This window comes from Ictalurus furcatus, chromosome 11 (genome assembly GCF_023375685.1).
Source record: "Ictalurus furcatus strain D&B chromosome 11, Billie_1.0, whole genome shotgun sequence".
Lineage (NCBI taxonomy): Eukaryota > Metazoa > Chordata > Actinopteri > Siluriformes > Ictaluridae > Ictalurus > Ictalurus furcatus.
Window position 1 is genome coordinate 21,152,748 of NC_071265.1, and position 19,275 is coordinate 21,172,022.

The window sequence follows — 19,275 nt, forward strand, 5'->3', positions numbered from 1 at the left end:
TCCTTAATTTGGATGCATTTCTCTGTAAAGTGGCAAACAAAATGTTCCTGTAAACTTCTGAATTCATTCTGCTGCTACCATCATGAGTTACATCATCAATAAAGATAAGTGAGCCTGTTCTAGAAGCAGCCATGCAAACCCAAGCCATGACATTACCTCCACCATGTTTCACAGATGAACTTGTATGTTTTGGATCATGAGCAGATCCTTTCTTTCTCCAACATTGGCCTTTTCATCAGGTTAATCTTGGTTCCAGAACTTTTGTGCCTCATCTCATTTTGTGCCTTTTGTGCTTCATGGCAAATTCCTTTCCTTTCCTCTACTGATGAAGGTTTGCATCTTGTGGTATGGCACCTATATTTCTGCCCTCAATGTCTTCTTCAAATGGTTAACTGTGTTACATTCACTCCTGCCCTGTGGAGGTTGTTGGTGATGTCACTTACTGTTGTTTTTGGGTTCTACTCCACAGCTCTCACAATTTTCTGTCATCAGCTGTTGTTGTTTTCCTTGTCTGACCCATTCTGTCTGTTGTTCAGTACACCAGTGGTTTCTTTCTTTTTCAGGACATTCCAAATTGTTGTATTGGCTATGCCCAAAATTTCCCTTATTTCTCAGCTTCAAAATAGCTTGCTTTTCTCCCATAGACAGCTCTCTGAGCTTCATGTTGGAAGCAACAACAAATGCAGCCTCCCAGGGGCAGACTTACCATTAGGCAAAGGTCGACAATTGCCTTGGGCCCCGAGCAACCAAGGGCCCCCCAAAAAATGCTGCATAAACATATGGTTAGGAAAGTTTTATTTTTAATTTTCTTTAATTAATTATGTTTTTCTAAAAACACCGTACTCTAAAATGCCATCAGAATGCTTAATTCATGAGTGCCACCCCCAACCCCGAAGCAAAGCTCCAGCGGTGCTGAAAAAAAGAGAAAGCAGGAGGAAAGCAAAAAGTTTTTATCAAAACCTGTGAAGTGTTTTAATTAACAGATTTTGCCTTTGGCATGAAGGCAAGTTGTAGTTCTGCAGGTGCTGACGGCTCTAGTATTACAGCCAAAGAACAGCGAGGCTGGGGCAGGCAACAGGGTTCATTCTCTCTCTCTCTCTCTCTCTCTCTCTCTCTCTCTCTCTCCCCAAATGAAACCCTGAACTCTGTAGACATAATCATAGGTGAGTTTCATGTCATATGATGATAGTGGGCCATTCAGATGTGGATTCATGTTCAGTGCTACTTCAAATAAATATGTTTAAATATTACCACAATTTAGAAAAAAATTAATAAGCTGTTGTCCTACTGTACCATTCAGTGACTCATTGTTTGCTCTTGGTTAGTGGTCATAGTGAAATAGACTTATTTATTAATATAAGCCTAATATCAAGATTCATTTCATAATATTAATATTAGAAAATAAAATACATTAATGTTATATGTTGTTGTTATTATTATTATTATTATTATTATTATTATTATAGTAGTAGTATTAGTAGTGGTCTATTGGGGGGGGGAGGGGGGGATTATTAGATTCATGTTAGTGCTAAAATATAAAGTTTCAGTCCTGATTCAGGAGTTGTACAGCTGAGTTGGTCAACTCTCCTACACTGCACCCAGATGATGCCCCCTGACTAGCTAACATGCTGTCTTGATTGTTTTATATTCTTTGTCACACTGTTCTTCTGTTTCTGTTTGCCAGTTTTACAAATATGACTTGATATATCCGTTTAGTGCTACGTCAAATAAATATGTTTAAATAGCATTTATGTTTCTGTATTGTGCTATATTTTATGCTAGTAACTGGTGTTAAAAATTGGTCTAACAATCAGTGAGCTGGTGTGTAATGATGGGGCAGGTTGTTGGCCGAGTGTGGTGGTTCGCTCTGGGCCAGAAAGTCCAGGATCACTTTTTGGTCCCAGTCCACCCCTGATTATTGCTATTAATGCTAAATAACGTATGCTGAAAATTTTAATATTGATGTTAAAACAATGAAATGAGGGCCCCATTCCTATATTTTGCCTAGGGCCCTCAAATCACTAAATTCAATTCAATTCAATTCAATTTTATTTGTATAGCGCTTTTTACAATAGACATTGTCTCAAAGCAGCTTTACAGAAATCTCAACATGGTATACAGATATTAAAGGTGTGAATTTATCCCAACTGAGCAAGCCACTGAGTGGCGACGGTGGCAAGGAAAAACTCCCTAAGATGTTTTAAGAGGAAGAAACCTTGAGAGGAACCCGACTCAGAAGGGAACCCATCCTCATCTGGGTAACAACAGTTAGTGTGAAAAAGTTCATTATGGATTTATATGAAGTCTGTATGGCCTTAGGAGCAGCCGTAGTCCCAGCAGTCTGGAATTAGAGAAGATTTGAGCTCCATCCAGAGGCAGAAAGGATCTGGATCTCTAGTATCTCCATAAATTCGTGTGGGGCTCGGCGAAAGGAGAGAAATAAATCTGCCCCTTCAGCCTTCACAGGTGAAACTGAAGGCTAAAACCAAAAGTTGTTGTTCAGAGCTATTTATTGTTTAAACAATCTAACAGGACACACCTGGGTAACAAGAAACACCTGTCTGTTGGATGTTCCAATATTTTGGCTCACTTTCAAATTGGGTGGTCAATTAGTGATACAAAATGTGATATGTTCTATGTCTTTTCTCATATCTGCATATACATACCAGGAAGTAAAAGCTGAAATTCTGAACTCTCTTCTCATATTCATTTGTTTAATCTCAAACCCAAATGTCCTCAGTCTACAGCAAAAACAATGAATTGGCCTCGCTATTCTAATAGTTTCGAAGGGGACTGTACTAGTGCATGTGCTGTATTTGAGTGTGTGCTTGTGTGTGTGTATGTGTGTGCGCGTGATGAGAGAGAGGCTCACTGGTGTCAGTCGCAAGCCCCTGTCCAGGTCTCAGGAGTAGCAGTACTTTGTTTCCTCCAGCCTGGATAAGTTCGATGGCTCTGGTGTGACTGATACCCTGCGTAGGCTCGCCATTGATTTCTACAATCTGATCTCCAACCTGCATGGATATATAATAAACAGTAAAAAAGTCATGTGATGAAAAAGTAGGCAGTAAAAGGTTAGGTGTTATATATGCTAAATAGATTTTTGCTGGAGTACAGAGAAGGGTGCTCTTTTTGCTCATTGAGTTGCTGATTGAATGAAAAATAAGTACACCCTATGGAAATTGTTGGCTTTTTTGACATATTTGGACAAGCAAACATTTGATCATCTTTGAAACAGTGCCTATTAATAAAGTTGACATACTTGAACAAATCCACAAGGAAAATTAGCTTTTTCAATCATTTATTCAACAGAAACATGAATAGATGTGATATTCTTCTGTGGAAAAAGTAAGTACACACTTGGCCTAAGAAGCTAGCATTGCCCCTTTAGCAGAAATAACCTCTTGTAAGCATTTTGAATAATTGTCCACCAGGCTTGCTGGAATTTTTGACCACTCTTCCATGCAATATAATTTCAGTTGCAAGATGTTTGAGGTTTTCTTGCATGTACTGCCCATTTCAAATCCCCTCACAACATTTCAATGGTATTCAAATCCGGGCTTTGACTCGGCCATTCCATACCCCTCCATTTCTTCTTTTTGAGCCATTCCTTGGTGGATTTCCTAGTGTGCATAGGATCATTATCCTGTTGAAAGGTCCACTTTCAGTTCAATTTCAACTTTTGGACAGATGGTCTCATATTATCTTCAAGCACTCTTTGGTATGATGCAGAATTCATAGTTGAATCAATGAATGCAAGCTGTCCAGTCCCTGAGGCAGTAAAGCAACCCCTAACCATTACATTTCCACCACCATGCTTCACAGTTGCTTAACTCATGAATTACGCATTCTGATGGCATTTTAGAGTATGGATGCAGCGTTTTGGGGGCCCTTGGTAGCTTGGGGCCCAAGGCAATTGCCGACAAGACTTACTTGCCGACCTTATGAGGTGCTTCCCCTGAAAAGCTGTCTTTGGTCTACATCAAATATGTCTGCTGTTACTATGGCCAAACCACTCTATTTTTGATTTGCCTGTCCAGAGCACATTATACCAAAAGGCCTGGTCTTTGCCTGTATACTCACTGATAAACTCTAGCCTTGCAAATGTTTTTTCCTGGCATGTCTCCCATGGAGGTCAAATCTCTTTCTGATTGTAGAAGCAGGCACTTTGACACCAACAGCTGCAAGACTTACTTGCAGATCCTGTGAAGGTTGGGGTTCTTGGAGACGGTCTGCTCTTGGGCTGAATTTGCTGGGATGGCCAGTCCTGGACAGATTGGTAGTCGTTTGAAATCTGCGCCATTTGTAGATTATTTTACTTACAATGGAATGATGTATTTCAAATAATGTGGAGATCTTTTTAAATCCCTTGCCAAATTCATAGGCATCAATCTGACTGATCTGTTCTTTTGTTAATTGAAATTGTAAAAATGACTACAAAATGTCAATTTTATGTGTCATTTGATAGAGTGTATCAATTTTATTAACAGGCACCGTTTCAAAGAGGATCAAATCTTTGCTTGTTCATATATGTGTATATACAAATACATACATACATACACACACACACACATATATATATATATATATACATATACACATACATACATACATACATACATACATATATATATATATATATATATATATATATATATATATATATATATATATATATATATATATATATATATATACACATATACATACACACATACTTATATATAAATAAGTGTGTACTTATTTTTTTACATGACTGTATGTGCATGTTCTGCACATACAGACAGAAGGTGGCCCTTTACATCTGGGGATGTACACCCTACACTGGGGATATACACCCTATACAAGATGTGGACCAGGAATCAGTCAATAAACTAACAGCCGTACAGTTGTGAAGAGGTATGCTACCATTTTGCTGCTGTATTCTGAAAACACCCTGTCCTCTGTTTCACAAACAATGTGCTGATTAGATTATTGATAAGCTTCTAGGATTCTGATCATTTTGAAATAATAACAATCTACAATGTCTTATTTCCAGCTGTCGTTGTATTTTCCCATGATTCACGGGATCCCAGGATTTCCCTCCACCTCTTAATAGCATGGGCATAGGAGCCATTATACAGTTAAAAATCTAGGTTTTGCCCCCTCCACCCCATGCACACTTTTTCCTAATCTCAAATTTTATTTCGCATAATCTGTCTGTCTCTGAGGATTTCTGAGTTGGACAGTCTCCAGATGAATCCATGCCACAACTTTTAGAAACATAATTTTTTTTAAACCCCAAACTTTCGTTATAATAAGCACAGGGGTCAGACTCAAGTAGCTAGGGCTCGCTGAACCATTTGCCTGTTTCCAGGCTTGATGAGAGCACAATGTCTGTCAATGCAAGGTAACAAGCAAAACCTAATATGGATTTTCAGAGAGGTGGCCACTCTTACTCAATGAAAGTGGAATGGATTCAATTGGAGAGGATTCAAATATTCTGTGACCATCCATGGAAGGAAAAACTCGCATCCTGAGGTGAGGGCAGTTATGACACAGCATTCAGATGCTCTTGAGCACACTAACATATAGATGAAATATTTACTACTTTGTATTTAAGGTAGGATATCGTAGCTATTTCAGCCCATGAAATTGCTGATTGTTTGCTGGATTTGATCGACAATTTTGTTGTCGAAATAATTATTTAGCCTATGAAACTGACAAATATGCATAAGTATGCAAGCTAGCTAGCACACCAAAATTCTGTGTATGTGCCATTACTACATGTCCATAAATGATTTAATGGTAACATTAGTCAAAATGTTCACACAGAGATGAGCATCCTTCAATATTTTAAGAGGAAGAGGACAGAGGACGATGAACAGCAGGTCATAGGAGAAGACTGAGTAGGACAAGCTTGTAAGTTGTATGGATAGCTACCAGTTAGCCAGCTAGTTCACGTCACACCATGTTGGATGTTTGGGACGGGAGCCCCATCGTGTGAGGATCGCTCCCACTGTTGGTGAGTTGGAGCTATGAGCTGGAGACTGTGTTTTCCTTTTCTTTTGTGATTCTGGAAAATGTCTCCATGGGCCAGTGCTGCTGCATCAAGAACTGTCATAGTAGGTCACACTGTCATCCAGCGAGAAAACTGGATAATGGAATGTTTTTTTCTATAGCAAAATAGCCTCCAAATAATATTCAGCTTCAACTCACCAACAAAAACAGCAATCCTCACAGGATTGCACCCACATCTCAACATGTACTGTGGCTAGCCACATTAACTAGCAGCTGTTCTTAATGATTATAGTAGCTAGTGTTTTAAATGAACAGTTCTCTGTTTGGAGTAATATTAATGAATAATTGAGGTTCAGTCAGTGACATACATCAGAACTCCATATACCTATGTATACATATGTATATTATGCAGTTTATGGTATGTAGTAGTTTTTGTTCTACTTATATTATAGTCCCTCTCTCTGACTGTGCACCCGAGTCTTTATAATCTCCCCTTCCCAGTCTGAGTATTCTCAATCTTCTGTCACTGCAAATTTCATGCTATGTTGTCGGTTTAGAACATCAGTAGTATATTATCAGATAAATATACAGAGCTATGTATGAGAATATGAGCATCCAGTAGCAATCATGTATAAAATATTTGTATCAGGTTAATGATAAAACAAGTGTTAGTTAGAGCAAGTTGCCTTGACTGAGCGAGTTCAGATGTTCTACTGACCTGAATCCTGCCATCCTGAAGCGCAGGGCCATCCTCAGCCAGTCGCAGGATGTAGAGGCCCATGTTATACTCCGTTCCTCCTCTCAGACTGAAGCCAAAACCACGTGGGCCACGCTCCAACTCAACAAGAATACAACCCTGCAAACCCATACATACAATACATACACAAACTAAATTTTTTTTTTTTTTTTTGCATTTCTCACTCCTGCAACATGCACTTTGCAAGATTCCATGTGTGACGTGTGAATTTACAGAGTAGTTAGAACAGTATAGAAGAGTAGGCGCCTTGCCTGTTTGGAGCTTGTGACACACAGTGTTTCTTTTTCGCAATCGGTAATCATTTTATATTCAGCCCAGACCAACTCATCTCTGATCTCCTCCAGATCTAGATTATACCTGCAAATAACAGACACATTAGCGCTTCATGCACATCCTACATAATCTGAAGAGCTCAAGAAGACATTCACATGTTTTCGTTAATGTAATACACTTTTAAACAATATTTAATGAAAATGGGAGACTATTTTTTGGTTAATTATCATACAGAACAGATTATACTATAATAATGTGACTAAGGTTTAAAAAGTGTGTTCAGTGTTGGTACCTATCCTCCTGTGTGCTGGATTTCAGTGTTCTGTGCTGCAGTGCTGGGCTCTGTTTGGCTGAGCTGGCTGCCGAGGGAGGGCCTTTGTATTCTGAATCAAAACAGCCAATCAAAACAGACATTTGTATACAACAATGTATAGAAAGTATGATTTTTTTTTTTACGTGATTTTTAATAGCGCTCAGTTAACACACTTACCAAAGATGCATACAAAAATATTCACATTTTTGACTATATACTGTAATATATTTCATAGCAGCAAATTATTATTATTATTATTATTATTATTATTATTATTATTAATATATGGGAACTAAAGATATTTAGTTCCCATATGGGGTAAACTTACAGTGAAAGACAGAGGTGTTCATGTGAAAACCTTTCATAAGGCTGTAGTATTATAACAAACATGAACACTATAAGCTCATACTAATTAACAAATTATTTATTAATTATGTATTATTAATTTCTTATAACATATTTAAATAATGTATACGTTTGATAACTTATGAGAGAAAGAGTTTCCAAGCAGAACCTTAAAATCTTCTAATCAAAATACCTTTGACACAGGACTATATTATATTATAGGTTAGCTGAATCAGGTTAATATAATTAATCATATGAGATTTATCATCATATTAGATATAGGACAGATCTCTTTCTCTTTGCTTACTGAGGGCTTACTCACCATCCTCAGGAACTACAGAGAGTGTGACAGCATTACCGGCATCTTTAATAAGCTGCACAATGTCGCTGTGAGAAAGCTCGATGATGGACCGGCCATTAACAGCAGAGATACGGTCACCCACACTTAACAGACCACATCTATCAGCCGGACTGCCCTCGATGATGCGACCAATCTTATGAGGGATCACTGAAAACCATCACACATGTCTCATTAATGAAGGGTTTGGGTTGTATAGTATGTATAGTATGTAAGTGAGCCATGCACATAGGAGAAATAGGAGTCAGTGTAATTATGGGTGTAACCTTGTTTTAGAAAGTGCTGGGGACAAGAATAATAACAGGACAATAACTACATTCTATTGCCAAATGTTTGTGGACACCTGACCATCAAACCCGTATGTGGTTCTTCCCCAAACTGTTGCCACATAGTTGAAAGCACAGAATTGTCTAGAATGTCTTCGTATGCTGTAGCATTACAATTTCCCTTCACTGAAATTAACATGTTCCAGCATGACAATGCCCTGTGCACAAAATGAGGTCCATAAAGACATAGTTTGCCAAGGTTGTAGTGGAAGAACTTGAGTGACCTGCACAGAGCCATGACCTCAACTTCATGGAAAACCTTGGGGAAGAACTGAAACACACCCCAGGCCTTCTCGCCTAACGTCAGTGCCCAACTTCACTAATGCTCTTGTGGCTGATTAGGCAAATAGCCCTGCTCCAAAATCTAGTGGAAAGCATATAGCATGTACATATACATACATACATACATACATACATACATACATACATATAATGTATGTATGTATGTATGTGTGTGTGTATAAATATATATATATATATATATATATATATATATATATATATATATATATATATATATATATATATATATATATATATATATTACACACACACATACATACATACATACACACACACACACACACACACACACACACACACACACACACACACACACACACACACACACAGTTGGGGAAATAAGTATTTAATGCGTCAACAGTTTTTTCAGTAAATATATTTCCAATGAGGCTATTCACATGAAATTTTCAACAGATGTTGGTATTAACTCAAGAAATCCACACATATAAAGAAATCCAAACATCAAAGTCCATAAACGATGTTAGGTGTCATAAAGTGGAATGTTTGTAATGACAGCTTCAAGACACTTCCTGTATGAAGAAATTAATGGGTCGCAGTATTCAGGTGTGATTTTGGTCCTACTTCTAAACATATTGTCTTTAAATTTTTTTCAATTGGATTCAAGTCAGGTGACTGACTGGGCTATTCTAACACCTTCATTTTTTTTTCTCTAAAACTAATTGAGTGTTTCCTTTGCTGTATGCTTTGGATCGTTGTACTGCTGGAAGGTCCACCCACGTCTCATCTTCATCATCCTGGTGAATGGCAGAAGATTCTTCTCAAGAATCTCCCAGTAAAGTGCTCCATTCATCGTTCCTTCAATTATATGAAGTCTGCCAGTACCATGCGATGAAAAACATCCCCACATCATGATGCTTCCACCTCCACACTTCACTGTTGGTATAGTGTTTTTAGGGTGATGTCAGTGCCATTTCTGCTCCAAACATGGTGTGTAGTATGACAGCCAAAAAGTTCAATGTTGCTTTCGTCTGACTAGACTACACTCTCCCAGTATTTCATAGGCTTGTCCAAATGAGTGGTAGCAAACTTTTAACAAGCTTCGACATGCCTTTTCTTTAGTAATGGAGTCAGGGTGAGCGTGCAGAGAGGCCATGGTGGTGGAGTGCAATGCCTATCATTTTCTCTGTGACAATGGCACCTGCTGCCTCCAAGTGTTTCTGGAGCTCTTTCCAAGTGGTCCTTGGCTCTTGGGCTACTCTTCTGAATATTCTTCTGACTCCCTGGTCAGAAATCTTGCGAGGAGCTCCTGTGCGTGGCCGGTTGATGACGGAGTGATGTTGCTTCCACTTGTGGATTATGGCCCAAATGGTGCTTACTGGAAGATTCTGAAGTTTTGAAATACATCTGTATCTGATTCCATCAATATGTTTCGCAACAATAAGGTTGCAAAGGTCTTGTGAGAGTTCTTTGCTTTTACTCATCATGAGATGTTTCACCTTGGTAACGAAAAGCCCTTTTATAGACCATCAAATTACTAATCCAGCTGATATTCATTTGCACAGATAGGAGGTATAATTACTTTCTAACTCCTAACGGATTTCAGCTGGTTCCTTGCGTTACCTTGCCTTGGACACCATTACACATAACTTTATTTATGGACTTTAATGTTGTGAATTTTTTATATTTGCAGATTTCTTGAGTCAATACTGATGTCTAGTGAAAAGTTAATGTGAATAACCTCATTGGAAATATATTTACTGAAAAAAAATGTTGACGCATTCAATGCTTATTTTCCCCACTGTATATGATGCTGGTACAAACTGACCTGGTTTAAAATTGCAAAATTGCATATCATATGAAAACTGTCTCACAGTATATTCATACCTATTTTTTTGAACATTTCCAGTAAACACAGAATGATGTATACTTTGGAAATGTTTTACAATTGATTTACTATGGTATTTATATATATTTTTTATTAGAGATGCCACCCAAGAACACAGTAAAATGGCTATAATTATATTTAAGGAATGTGCTTTTGATATGATCTATTATTTAAAAAGCATTCCCAGAATATGTTATGCCTAGGTAATACGTGATGCAATGTTTTCAATCATTGAAAAAGTGAACACTGTGTATTTTTCACTTTACTTGCCTCCAGGTGGGGGTTTGTTTTTGGAAGTGAGAATGACAAAGCCAAAGCCTTCATTATCTTTGCGATGGAGTGTAATATCCATTATTTCATGGTCCAAGACACATGGGACATGAATATGTGGGGTTTTTGGAGAACCATTCATTACAACTGGAGCCAGGTTCCGTGCCCCATCATCATCAGACACATCTGTGAAGGACATACACTTAGTAAGCATGGATGCTTTTCTTTACAGTTCTAACTTTTTTTTTTAAAGAAGTAAATAAATAAATAAAGCTTGATGATCTCATTTAGAATTTCAGACATCATTTGGTATAAAAACACACTTGCTATAGTAATTGATATTCAGCACAGAATATGTTGTGTTGGATATTTGCATGTGGCTTACATTCGTTATCAGTGTTGACCAGGTGGCAAATTTGTGTTTATCAGCTAGAACAACTGCATGTTTAAATGTGAAATTATCTTGACATTATTCTGGATATAAACAGTTTGGAGAAGCAGTTTGGGGAGTGAGACGGTCAGAGAAGAATGCATTCCTATACATGACAATTCCAGAGAACACCTCTAGACAGAGGAAATGCATTCCTGTACAGGACAATTCAAGAGAACACCTCTACACTTAGGGGAATATTGAGATGAGTGTTGAAAGTAGATTTCTTTGACTCTTTACACTTGTGTTTTCTTTGCATCAATGTGTAACATTTAAAACAGCTGAGAAATATGTAACAATAATAAACACTATTTTCACAATAAGAGAATTGTGTTTTTCTTTAAAGTCTCAAGTGAAAAAAAAAGCCATTGCTTAACAGGAAACAGAATACGAGGGTTAAAACTCACCCCTGTAGATGACCTTTCGGCGCACAGTTAGCAGCACCTGTCCATTGCGAGCTGCATTGGTCATGAGATCCAACACTTGCTTGTGGGATTTGCCCCTTACCATGATGCCATCGATAGCCATCAGCTCATCCCCTGCCCGTAGACGGCCATCTTTCTCTGCTGCTCCCTGTTGAATGATGGCGCCTATGTAAACCTTAGGGAAAAAAAGAAAAACATAGAGCAATGGACATCATGTTGACATCATAGGTCAGATCACCATGAAAGCACATCAATTAGCAAATGGTGGCTAGGCCATTACAGTAACTGAAAGAAGTCAGAAAATAGAATATACTGGCTGTTCAGGGCCTTCTCCTCCGAGCACACGGAAGCCAAATCCCATCTCTTGATCTCTCTTTATAAACACATCCAGCTCTTTATACTGAGGCACTGCTGAGAAACAGTTAATAACACCAAACTCTGATGTTAATAACACCAAATATGCAAGAGGTAGCAAGGTATATATATATATATATATATATATATATATATATATATATATATATATATATATATATATATAGGGGTTTTTTTCATACAAGGTACAGTATTTTTGCAATATTATTAACCTATTCTTTGGCTATTGTTTCTTTACAACTCATTCTATTCTATTATATTTTATTAATAAAATATTAAGAAATGTTTTCACAAAATCTGAACACAAAAGTTGCATAAAGACTTACAAATGTAATTTTAGTCACTTATAATAATAATAATAATAATAACAATAATAATAATAATAATAATAATGTACCCCTTGACTTGCATACCTCTCTGTCCAGACTCCTGTGCAGTGCTTTTGGGCTTGCTCTGGCGGAGGATGATGTCTCGTCTTGGAGAGCTACTGGGCAACGTGCTTGAATAATAAGTGAGCGCTTGGGGGGCTCCAACATCATGGCACTGGTCCAAAGTCTCTAGACTGGCACTTATTTCCTGTCTCTGTATGCCACATGTCGAAAGTGCATGCATTTAAGGCAAGTTAACATACTTTCATTTTTCCATACTGACAACTAAAGGCTTTTGGTTTTAAGTGTGAAAAAATTATTAGCATACTCACAGGTCTAAGACTTTTTACTGGTGAAGTCTGACCTACAGGCAGAAATGAGAAGAAGATGGTGAGAAAGTAACAGAAACATAATACAATGAAATGTGTGTCGCATAAAGTAATATGAGAATAAAATGAGAGTCTGGAAAACATTTTAACGGTGTAATCCATGATCTAATTACAACCCCAATTCCAAAAAAGTTGGGACGCTGTGTTAAATGTAAGTAAAAACAGGATGCAATGGTTTGCAAATCTCATAAAACCATATGTTATTCACAATATCATATGGGTACATATGTGTATAACATATATAACATAACAATAACATATGGGTACATAATAACATATAATTCACACACTACTTTAAGACTGTGAATATTCATTCATCTTTAGTAACCACTTCATCCTGGTCAGGGTCATAGTGGGTCCAGCAGGACACCATGCATACACATTCATTCATTCACAACTAGGGGCAATTTAGCATAACCAATGGACCTACCAGGAAATGGAGGCAAATCTGGAGGAAACACATGTGGACACTAGGAAAAACATGTCAAAATCCACACAGACAGTAACTCAAGCTCAGCATTGAACTGGATGCTTATAAAATGATACAATGAGATATTTATCTCTCCTACAGCCACATATTAGTCTGAAAGGACTTCCAAGTAGCACTTAAAATACAATCTGGATGAGACCTAATATCATTCCCCAAATTTACACACTTGTCCTAGAATACCTATAACTTGCTCAACTATATCACAAGCTCTGATCAAATCAAGCATAGTGGATTGCCAAGGTTCACTGGGCTTACCCTGTTAAGAAGATTGTTACACATGAGCTGTATTAAATCCAGACTTAAAGGCTTCATATAGCTTGGAAAATAACAAAATTAGTTCCAGTACATTAGATAAAGAAAGTTATCTATTATCAATTAGAAATGGGTCAAGCTACATGCCATGGTTTGCTTTAAAAAAACAAACAAACAAACAAACAAAAAAAAAACCTTAAACCAGGCCTACTTAAAAGATGGTGCTACCACCACCATAGATCATAGATGTGAAGACACAGATCTGCTGTATCTGTAGTACGAATAGAAGAACCCTCCAAATTTTTAAACACATTTAGCATTTTTTTAAATGGGTATGTGTAAAATGCTGGGTAGATCTAAAAGACATCTTTCAGTTTCTAGATAACTCAGTCTAGCAATTTTCAGCAAAACAGCTTAGCAGCAAGCCACTATCAATATTGGAAGAAAGGAAGAAAAAAATTTAGTTCTACATTAACTACATTTGCCAAGAAAGATGGGCCAATAACTCCTGATGAAACAAATGGCAGGCAAGACCATGAATAGATCTGAGAGCTGAGTTGAAAAGCATATTTCATCTAAGACATATTAAAGATGGATAGAGGACATGTACATGAAAGGAGGAGAGAGATGGAGAGTGAAGGGTTGGAGGTGGCTCCAGAGAGAGGACAGCATTATTTAAAATCCTAATGACTGATCCATGATTCCATCTGTCAGCACAAAACCCATGCTCTACATATCCCTAACATTGATATCACTGTCAATCAAGTAGATGGAACACATATGACTTAACAAAATCTTACACTCTCGCTGGCTCTTCCTTTTAGTAGTAAAAAGGCAAAGAAAGGAAGTAAGTCAAGGGTTAACTCTTACCTATTTTTACCCTGGTCTTCTTTCTCTGTCCTTTTTTCCCCCACCTATATTTCTCTGTAACATACCAGATTTTCAACCTGTCTCTCTCCTCTACCTCTTCTCCCTCTCCTACAACTTATTAGCATACTCTGGGCTGTGAGCCTAGACCTACAGTAATACTCTATTGATCAAAGCACATATGGATTCCCAGGAGATGGTTAGTGATGCAGTGATGCATCCTGTAACTGGGATTTAGGTTCATGTTCCAGCTGTGCTGTGGGTCACCCATGAGTATGTTACTGCCTGACTTATGGCTGGGAAAGGTCAGGAGGATTCAGCTCTTGAATTACTATGCAACATGCCAGACAGTCAGGAACCCTAATGGTCACCATTTTGCATGTTGGAATGTAGAGCCTTTAAAGATTGGAAAAAGTGGGAATTATAAATAATGCTTAAAGCATGCGTAAAGAGGGCAGTTGAGTTCAAATGAAGAAAAAACTGAGCAAAAAGAAACAGATCCATTGTCAATATACTGAAAAAGAACTTTGTGTACGTCTTTCCAGCACATTCTCCACCACCTGGGAGTGCAAATTGGCTATGAGCTGAGTAAATGCATGACATTGTGGAAGGTTTTGTCATGGACTACTTTGAAACTGCTGCCAAGGATTAGGGTTGTGCATAAGTATTCACCCCACCAACTAAAATAACTATTTAGAGAAACTGTGTTTGACACGTGATCATGTTTTTTATGGCATTATGTCTAAATTTTACTATACATTTAACGATAATAGTCTTACTATTAAACTTTGAAATCAATGTATAGGGTTTGAAAGTGACATATTTTGAACATTTGAGAGGCTCACTTTGAGTTGCTTTTGTAATGCATGAGAAAGAGATGTTGGCTGGTCCGTTTTATTTTGTGAAGAAAAAAGACAAGAGATGGAGGAGGTGAAGGAGATGGTATGTTAGTTGTTAAGATTTTTTTTTTCTTGAGTATATTCTGTCTGGTGCTTCCAAAGCCACAAGCAAACCAGCCAACAAAGAACCTCGATATCAAACTGCTGCTCTGTGCAGTGACAGAAGCAAGCATTTAATAATTTGGACTAATAGCAAACAGAGTATAATTAGACATTAATAATTAAACATTCTTAGCAGCAAATATAAAATGCCATAGACAGATAGATTAGTTAAAATCTTTTCATCCCAAAACAAATACAATATGGAATAAATTTTTCTCCCCTTCTCCTTTTCACTGTCCTTCCCTTCAAAATGGTCCTTCCCTCTCTCTTTCCTGGTCTTTTGCTTTGCTCACCTCCTCGCAGCACTAGCAGGTTGACCTCACTTCCCACAGGCAGCTCCTTTAGTATGTCCACCACCTGTGCATGGCTCAATGCCTGCACATTCTGCCTGTTGATCTCCTTGATGACGTCACCCTTGAGCAGGCCACGGCACCACTGTGCGTCCAGGATCATCTTCACCTTCTGGCCCAGCGGACTGTCAGCAATAGCAAATCCAAACCCGCCCGGGCCTTTCACTAGGGGCACAGTGACCAGCTCCGGTTGCAGCATTCCACCATCAGGCCTCTCATCAGCACCAGTGGGAATGCTGGGTAGCGCTGCCACAATAGGACGTCCGCTGGCATCGGTAGTGAGGTAATGGAGCTCCTGGGAGGAAGCATGTAAAGCATCACCCTTCACTAGCAGCGGCTGCCCATTGATGAGGGGTACAGCTGTTACCACTTCACCAGCCAAGGGAGGAGGAGGTGGAGGAGGGGGAAGGTCTTCATTGTCCACCTGCACATCTGGGGGCAAGGAATAGCCACGACAAAGGACCATATCTACATACTGGCTGATGGGGATGCACTGGAACATCTGCACCACGTCATTGTGGGTTTTACCCAGTACCAGTGTGCCATTGATCTCCACTATTACATCACCTGCGAAAAAGAGGGGTGAATGAGATCTCTAAAAGACTTCACAAAGAAATCATTTATATTTAAAAAAGCACTGAATTTATTTCTGTTATTTATTTGCTGTATATTAATTTATTTGACATTTGTACTACTGCTTTAAGGAATACTTCAGGATGGAATTTTTCAGCCTATTCTCTATCTACACACATCTTGTCAATGTACACTACATGGCCAAAAGTATCTGGACACCTGACATCATACTCATATGTGCTTGCTGAACATCCCATTTCAAATTTGGTCCCAACTTTGCTGCTGTAATAACCTTCCACTTTTCTGTGAAGATTTTCTACTAGATTTTGGAGTGTGGCTGTGGTAATATCCCATTCAGCCACAGCAGCATTAATCAGGTCAGGCACTGTCATGCTGGAACAGGTTCAGGCCCCTTAGTTCCAGTGAAGGGGCATTGTAATCCTACAGCATACAAAGACAATCTTTACAATTGTGTGCTTTTAACTTTGTGGCAACGGTTTGGGGAAAATACACATATGGGTATGATAGTCAGGTGTCAACAGACTTTTGTTTATAGTCTGTATGCAATTAACACACAAGAATTTTCAACAAGTACAGAAAAACCTCACTTATAATAAAAGTCCAAAAGCAGTTGTAGGGTCAGTCAATAAATGTTTATGTGAAACACATAGTTATAGATAATGGCATTTCTGATAATTATTCTGTTAAGTATTAATATTTGCACAAAATTAGTGCTTTATATTATCAGTGTAGTTGTGTGGCTCTGATGGTGTATGGAGAATAAACTTAAAACATAACTTAAAATGTAACTGTATTGCTCCAGCATTGTAACATTGGATTAAGAACAGCTTTAGTAAGACATTCTCATATCCTATTATATTATATATAATACTATAATGATCAGATATTATATCTTAGCATATGTATTGTTAGAGTGTAATAGCTGTAGATCTGAATTGGCCTTTCATAAATACATATTAAACATTTATTGACAGAATTCAACAACTGCCCATAACTTTCCATTATATACGTGTTTTCTGATCGAATAGGTCGTTCATTCTTTGCTCAGTATGGGGAAATTCCTGCCCATGGTATTTGGCCAAAATCTACATGAGTGACAGATAGAGATAAGGTTAAATTCAATGAGATATTCCTTTAATAAACAAACACATAGATATCATCAGGGGCACTGGGGACATCTTTGCTTCATCCATTGGGTGTTTTTAGGTGTAGTGCTCTCCCTTACCAGAGGCCATCTTATTGTCTTGTGCAGCAGGTCCATCTGCCAGGACATTCTTCACCTGCAGGAACTCATCAGGTCGGTCTCCACCAATGATGGTGAAACCAAAGCCCTGAGCGCTCTTTTTCAAAGCTGTATGATATAACTCGCCCTTCAACTGAGTAGGATCACGAGTGAAACCTGGAGTTCCCCCTTCACCACCTAGAGAAATAATTAGAAAGAATTCCATTCAAATCTTCCTTTTCTTGTTGTATATTTTCTGATATGATGATTTTGACAGGACAATAACAACATGAATTTATAGCTTCTACAGCTTAAGCATTTATAGCTTAACTAAACAGAAGCAGAGACAAATACAAGAGTGTGAGATGCATTAGAAAGCTCTGGCTCCCGATGATAGCTTTTTTATGCTTGACTGACCTATAATTAAACAAACAAAGTGCTTCACCCAGCTGGTGTTATAAACAAATCCATTATAACACTTGGCTTTATGACACTGCAAATGAGATAATTCATTACCACACAGCCCCAGACATCCTGAATCCCCAAATACTGCCATTTCTATTTGCTTCTTATGTTAGCTAGTAGTGTTTAAAGAACCTCTCTCTCTCTCTCTCTCTCTCTCTCTCAAGATTCAAGATTCAAGTAGCTTTATTGGCATGGTAAAAGGCTTTACATTGCCAAAGCACTGGTAACATTAAATTACAGACATACACATTTACACACAATTTAAGAAAAAAAAACACACACACAATGATTTGCTTTATCACACGAATGTTTCTAATCACTGTATGCCTGTTGATGTTATTGTGTGGTTGGTGGTACTGTTCCACTAGTTACTCTTTTGTCATGACAGGACCTCACAAACCTGGCAGCCTCTGTCTCTTTCTTTCTTTCTCTCTCTCTCTCTCTCTCTCACACACACACACACACACACACACACACACACACACACACTTACTATCCTTATGAGGATCTTAAACTGACAATTATTAATGTAGTTAATTAATGCTATGCTAGAACTAATGTAACATGCTCCTGTAGTATTTGTAGTGAGCAATCCAGGAGCACACGCAGACATTATCCAGGATAATCCATAAATCAAGCAGGCAAAGTTCAAGAATAGGAAGTACAATGAACTCAGACAAACTCAGTGAAATAAGGCTTGGAGTTGTAGACATAACCAGAGGATAAATGGACAAAATAGTCAAGCACTAACACAAAACATGTGAACACAATGGGTAACAGACCAGATGACGGAGACAGAACCACAACCAAAACAAAGTTGCAGTGTTGTTCAAGCTGAAGTTTTTTTCAATAGGAAAAGCAGGTTCTCATTGGGACCAGCCAAATGTCCCACAAAAGGACACTGAAGAGCATGTATTTGGGCTTAATAATAAGCATTTAAAATAACCCATTGTCTCATTTCAGTCACATTTATTTTTTTCCCCAAACATCAGTGTCACAGATGTTTGACAAAATGGCTAATAAATGCAGAAGGAAAGGACAAATGATGAAAATGATCCTACTCAGACATTTTTTTTTTCATTTTGCTTATGATCAGCATTTCAGTAAACACTCTTGCAAAGGAATCTAATAAAAGGAACTTTCTACATAATCTGATTTTTGAGGAAGCTGACCCAATCTAGCCAGGTCATTTAGTCTTTAGCAGTGAACTGAAAATGAGGAAGGGCACTTCTGTGATTTTGCAAACGCAGACAGTTTCC

General features: G+C 38.0%; 1 protein-coding gene across 1 annotated transcript in view; it reads right to left on the reverse strand.

Moving 5' to 3' along the window:
* Positions 1–2,115: 2,115 nt before the first annotated feature.
* The window catches only part of LOC128615092 (membrane-associated guanylate kinase, WW and PDZ domain-containing protein 3), a 128,736-nt gene continuing 111,576 nt past the window's right edge, over positions 2,116–19,275 (reverse strand). The window contains exons 9-20 of the mRNA XM_053636945.1: positions 17,555–17,749; positions 15,679–16,302; positions 12,719–12,750; positions 12,432–12,600; positions 11,957–12,054; positions 11,626–11,818; positions 10,789–10,974; positions 8,008–8,193; positions 7,320–7,410; positions 7,006–7,111; positions 6,716–6,853; positions 2,116–3,011 (exon numbers count right to left, since the gene is read on the reverse strand). Of these exons, the coding sequence (XP_053492920.1) occupies positions 2,799–3,011; positions 6,716–6,853; positions 7,006–7,111; positions 7,320–7,410; positions 8,008–8,193; positions 10,789–10,974; positions 11,626–11,818; positions 11,957–12,054; positions 12,432–12,600; positions 12,719–12,750; positions 15,679–16,302; positions 17,555–17,749 (2,231 nt within the window). The 3' untranslated portion in view covers positions 2,116–2,798. The remainder of the gene's footprint in view (positions 3,012–6,715; positions 6,854–7,005; positions 7,112–7,319; positions 7,411–8,007; positions 8,194–10,788; positions 10,975–11,625; positions 11,819–11,956; positions 12,055–12,431; positions 12,601–12,718; positions 12,751–15,678; positions 16,303–17,554; positions 17,750–19,275) is intronic.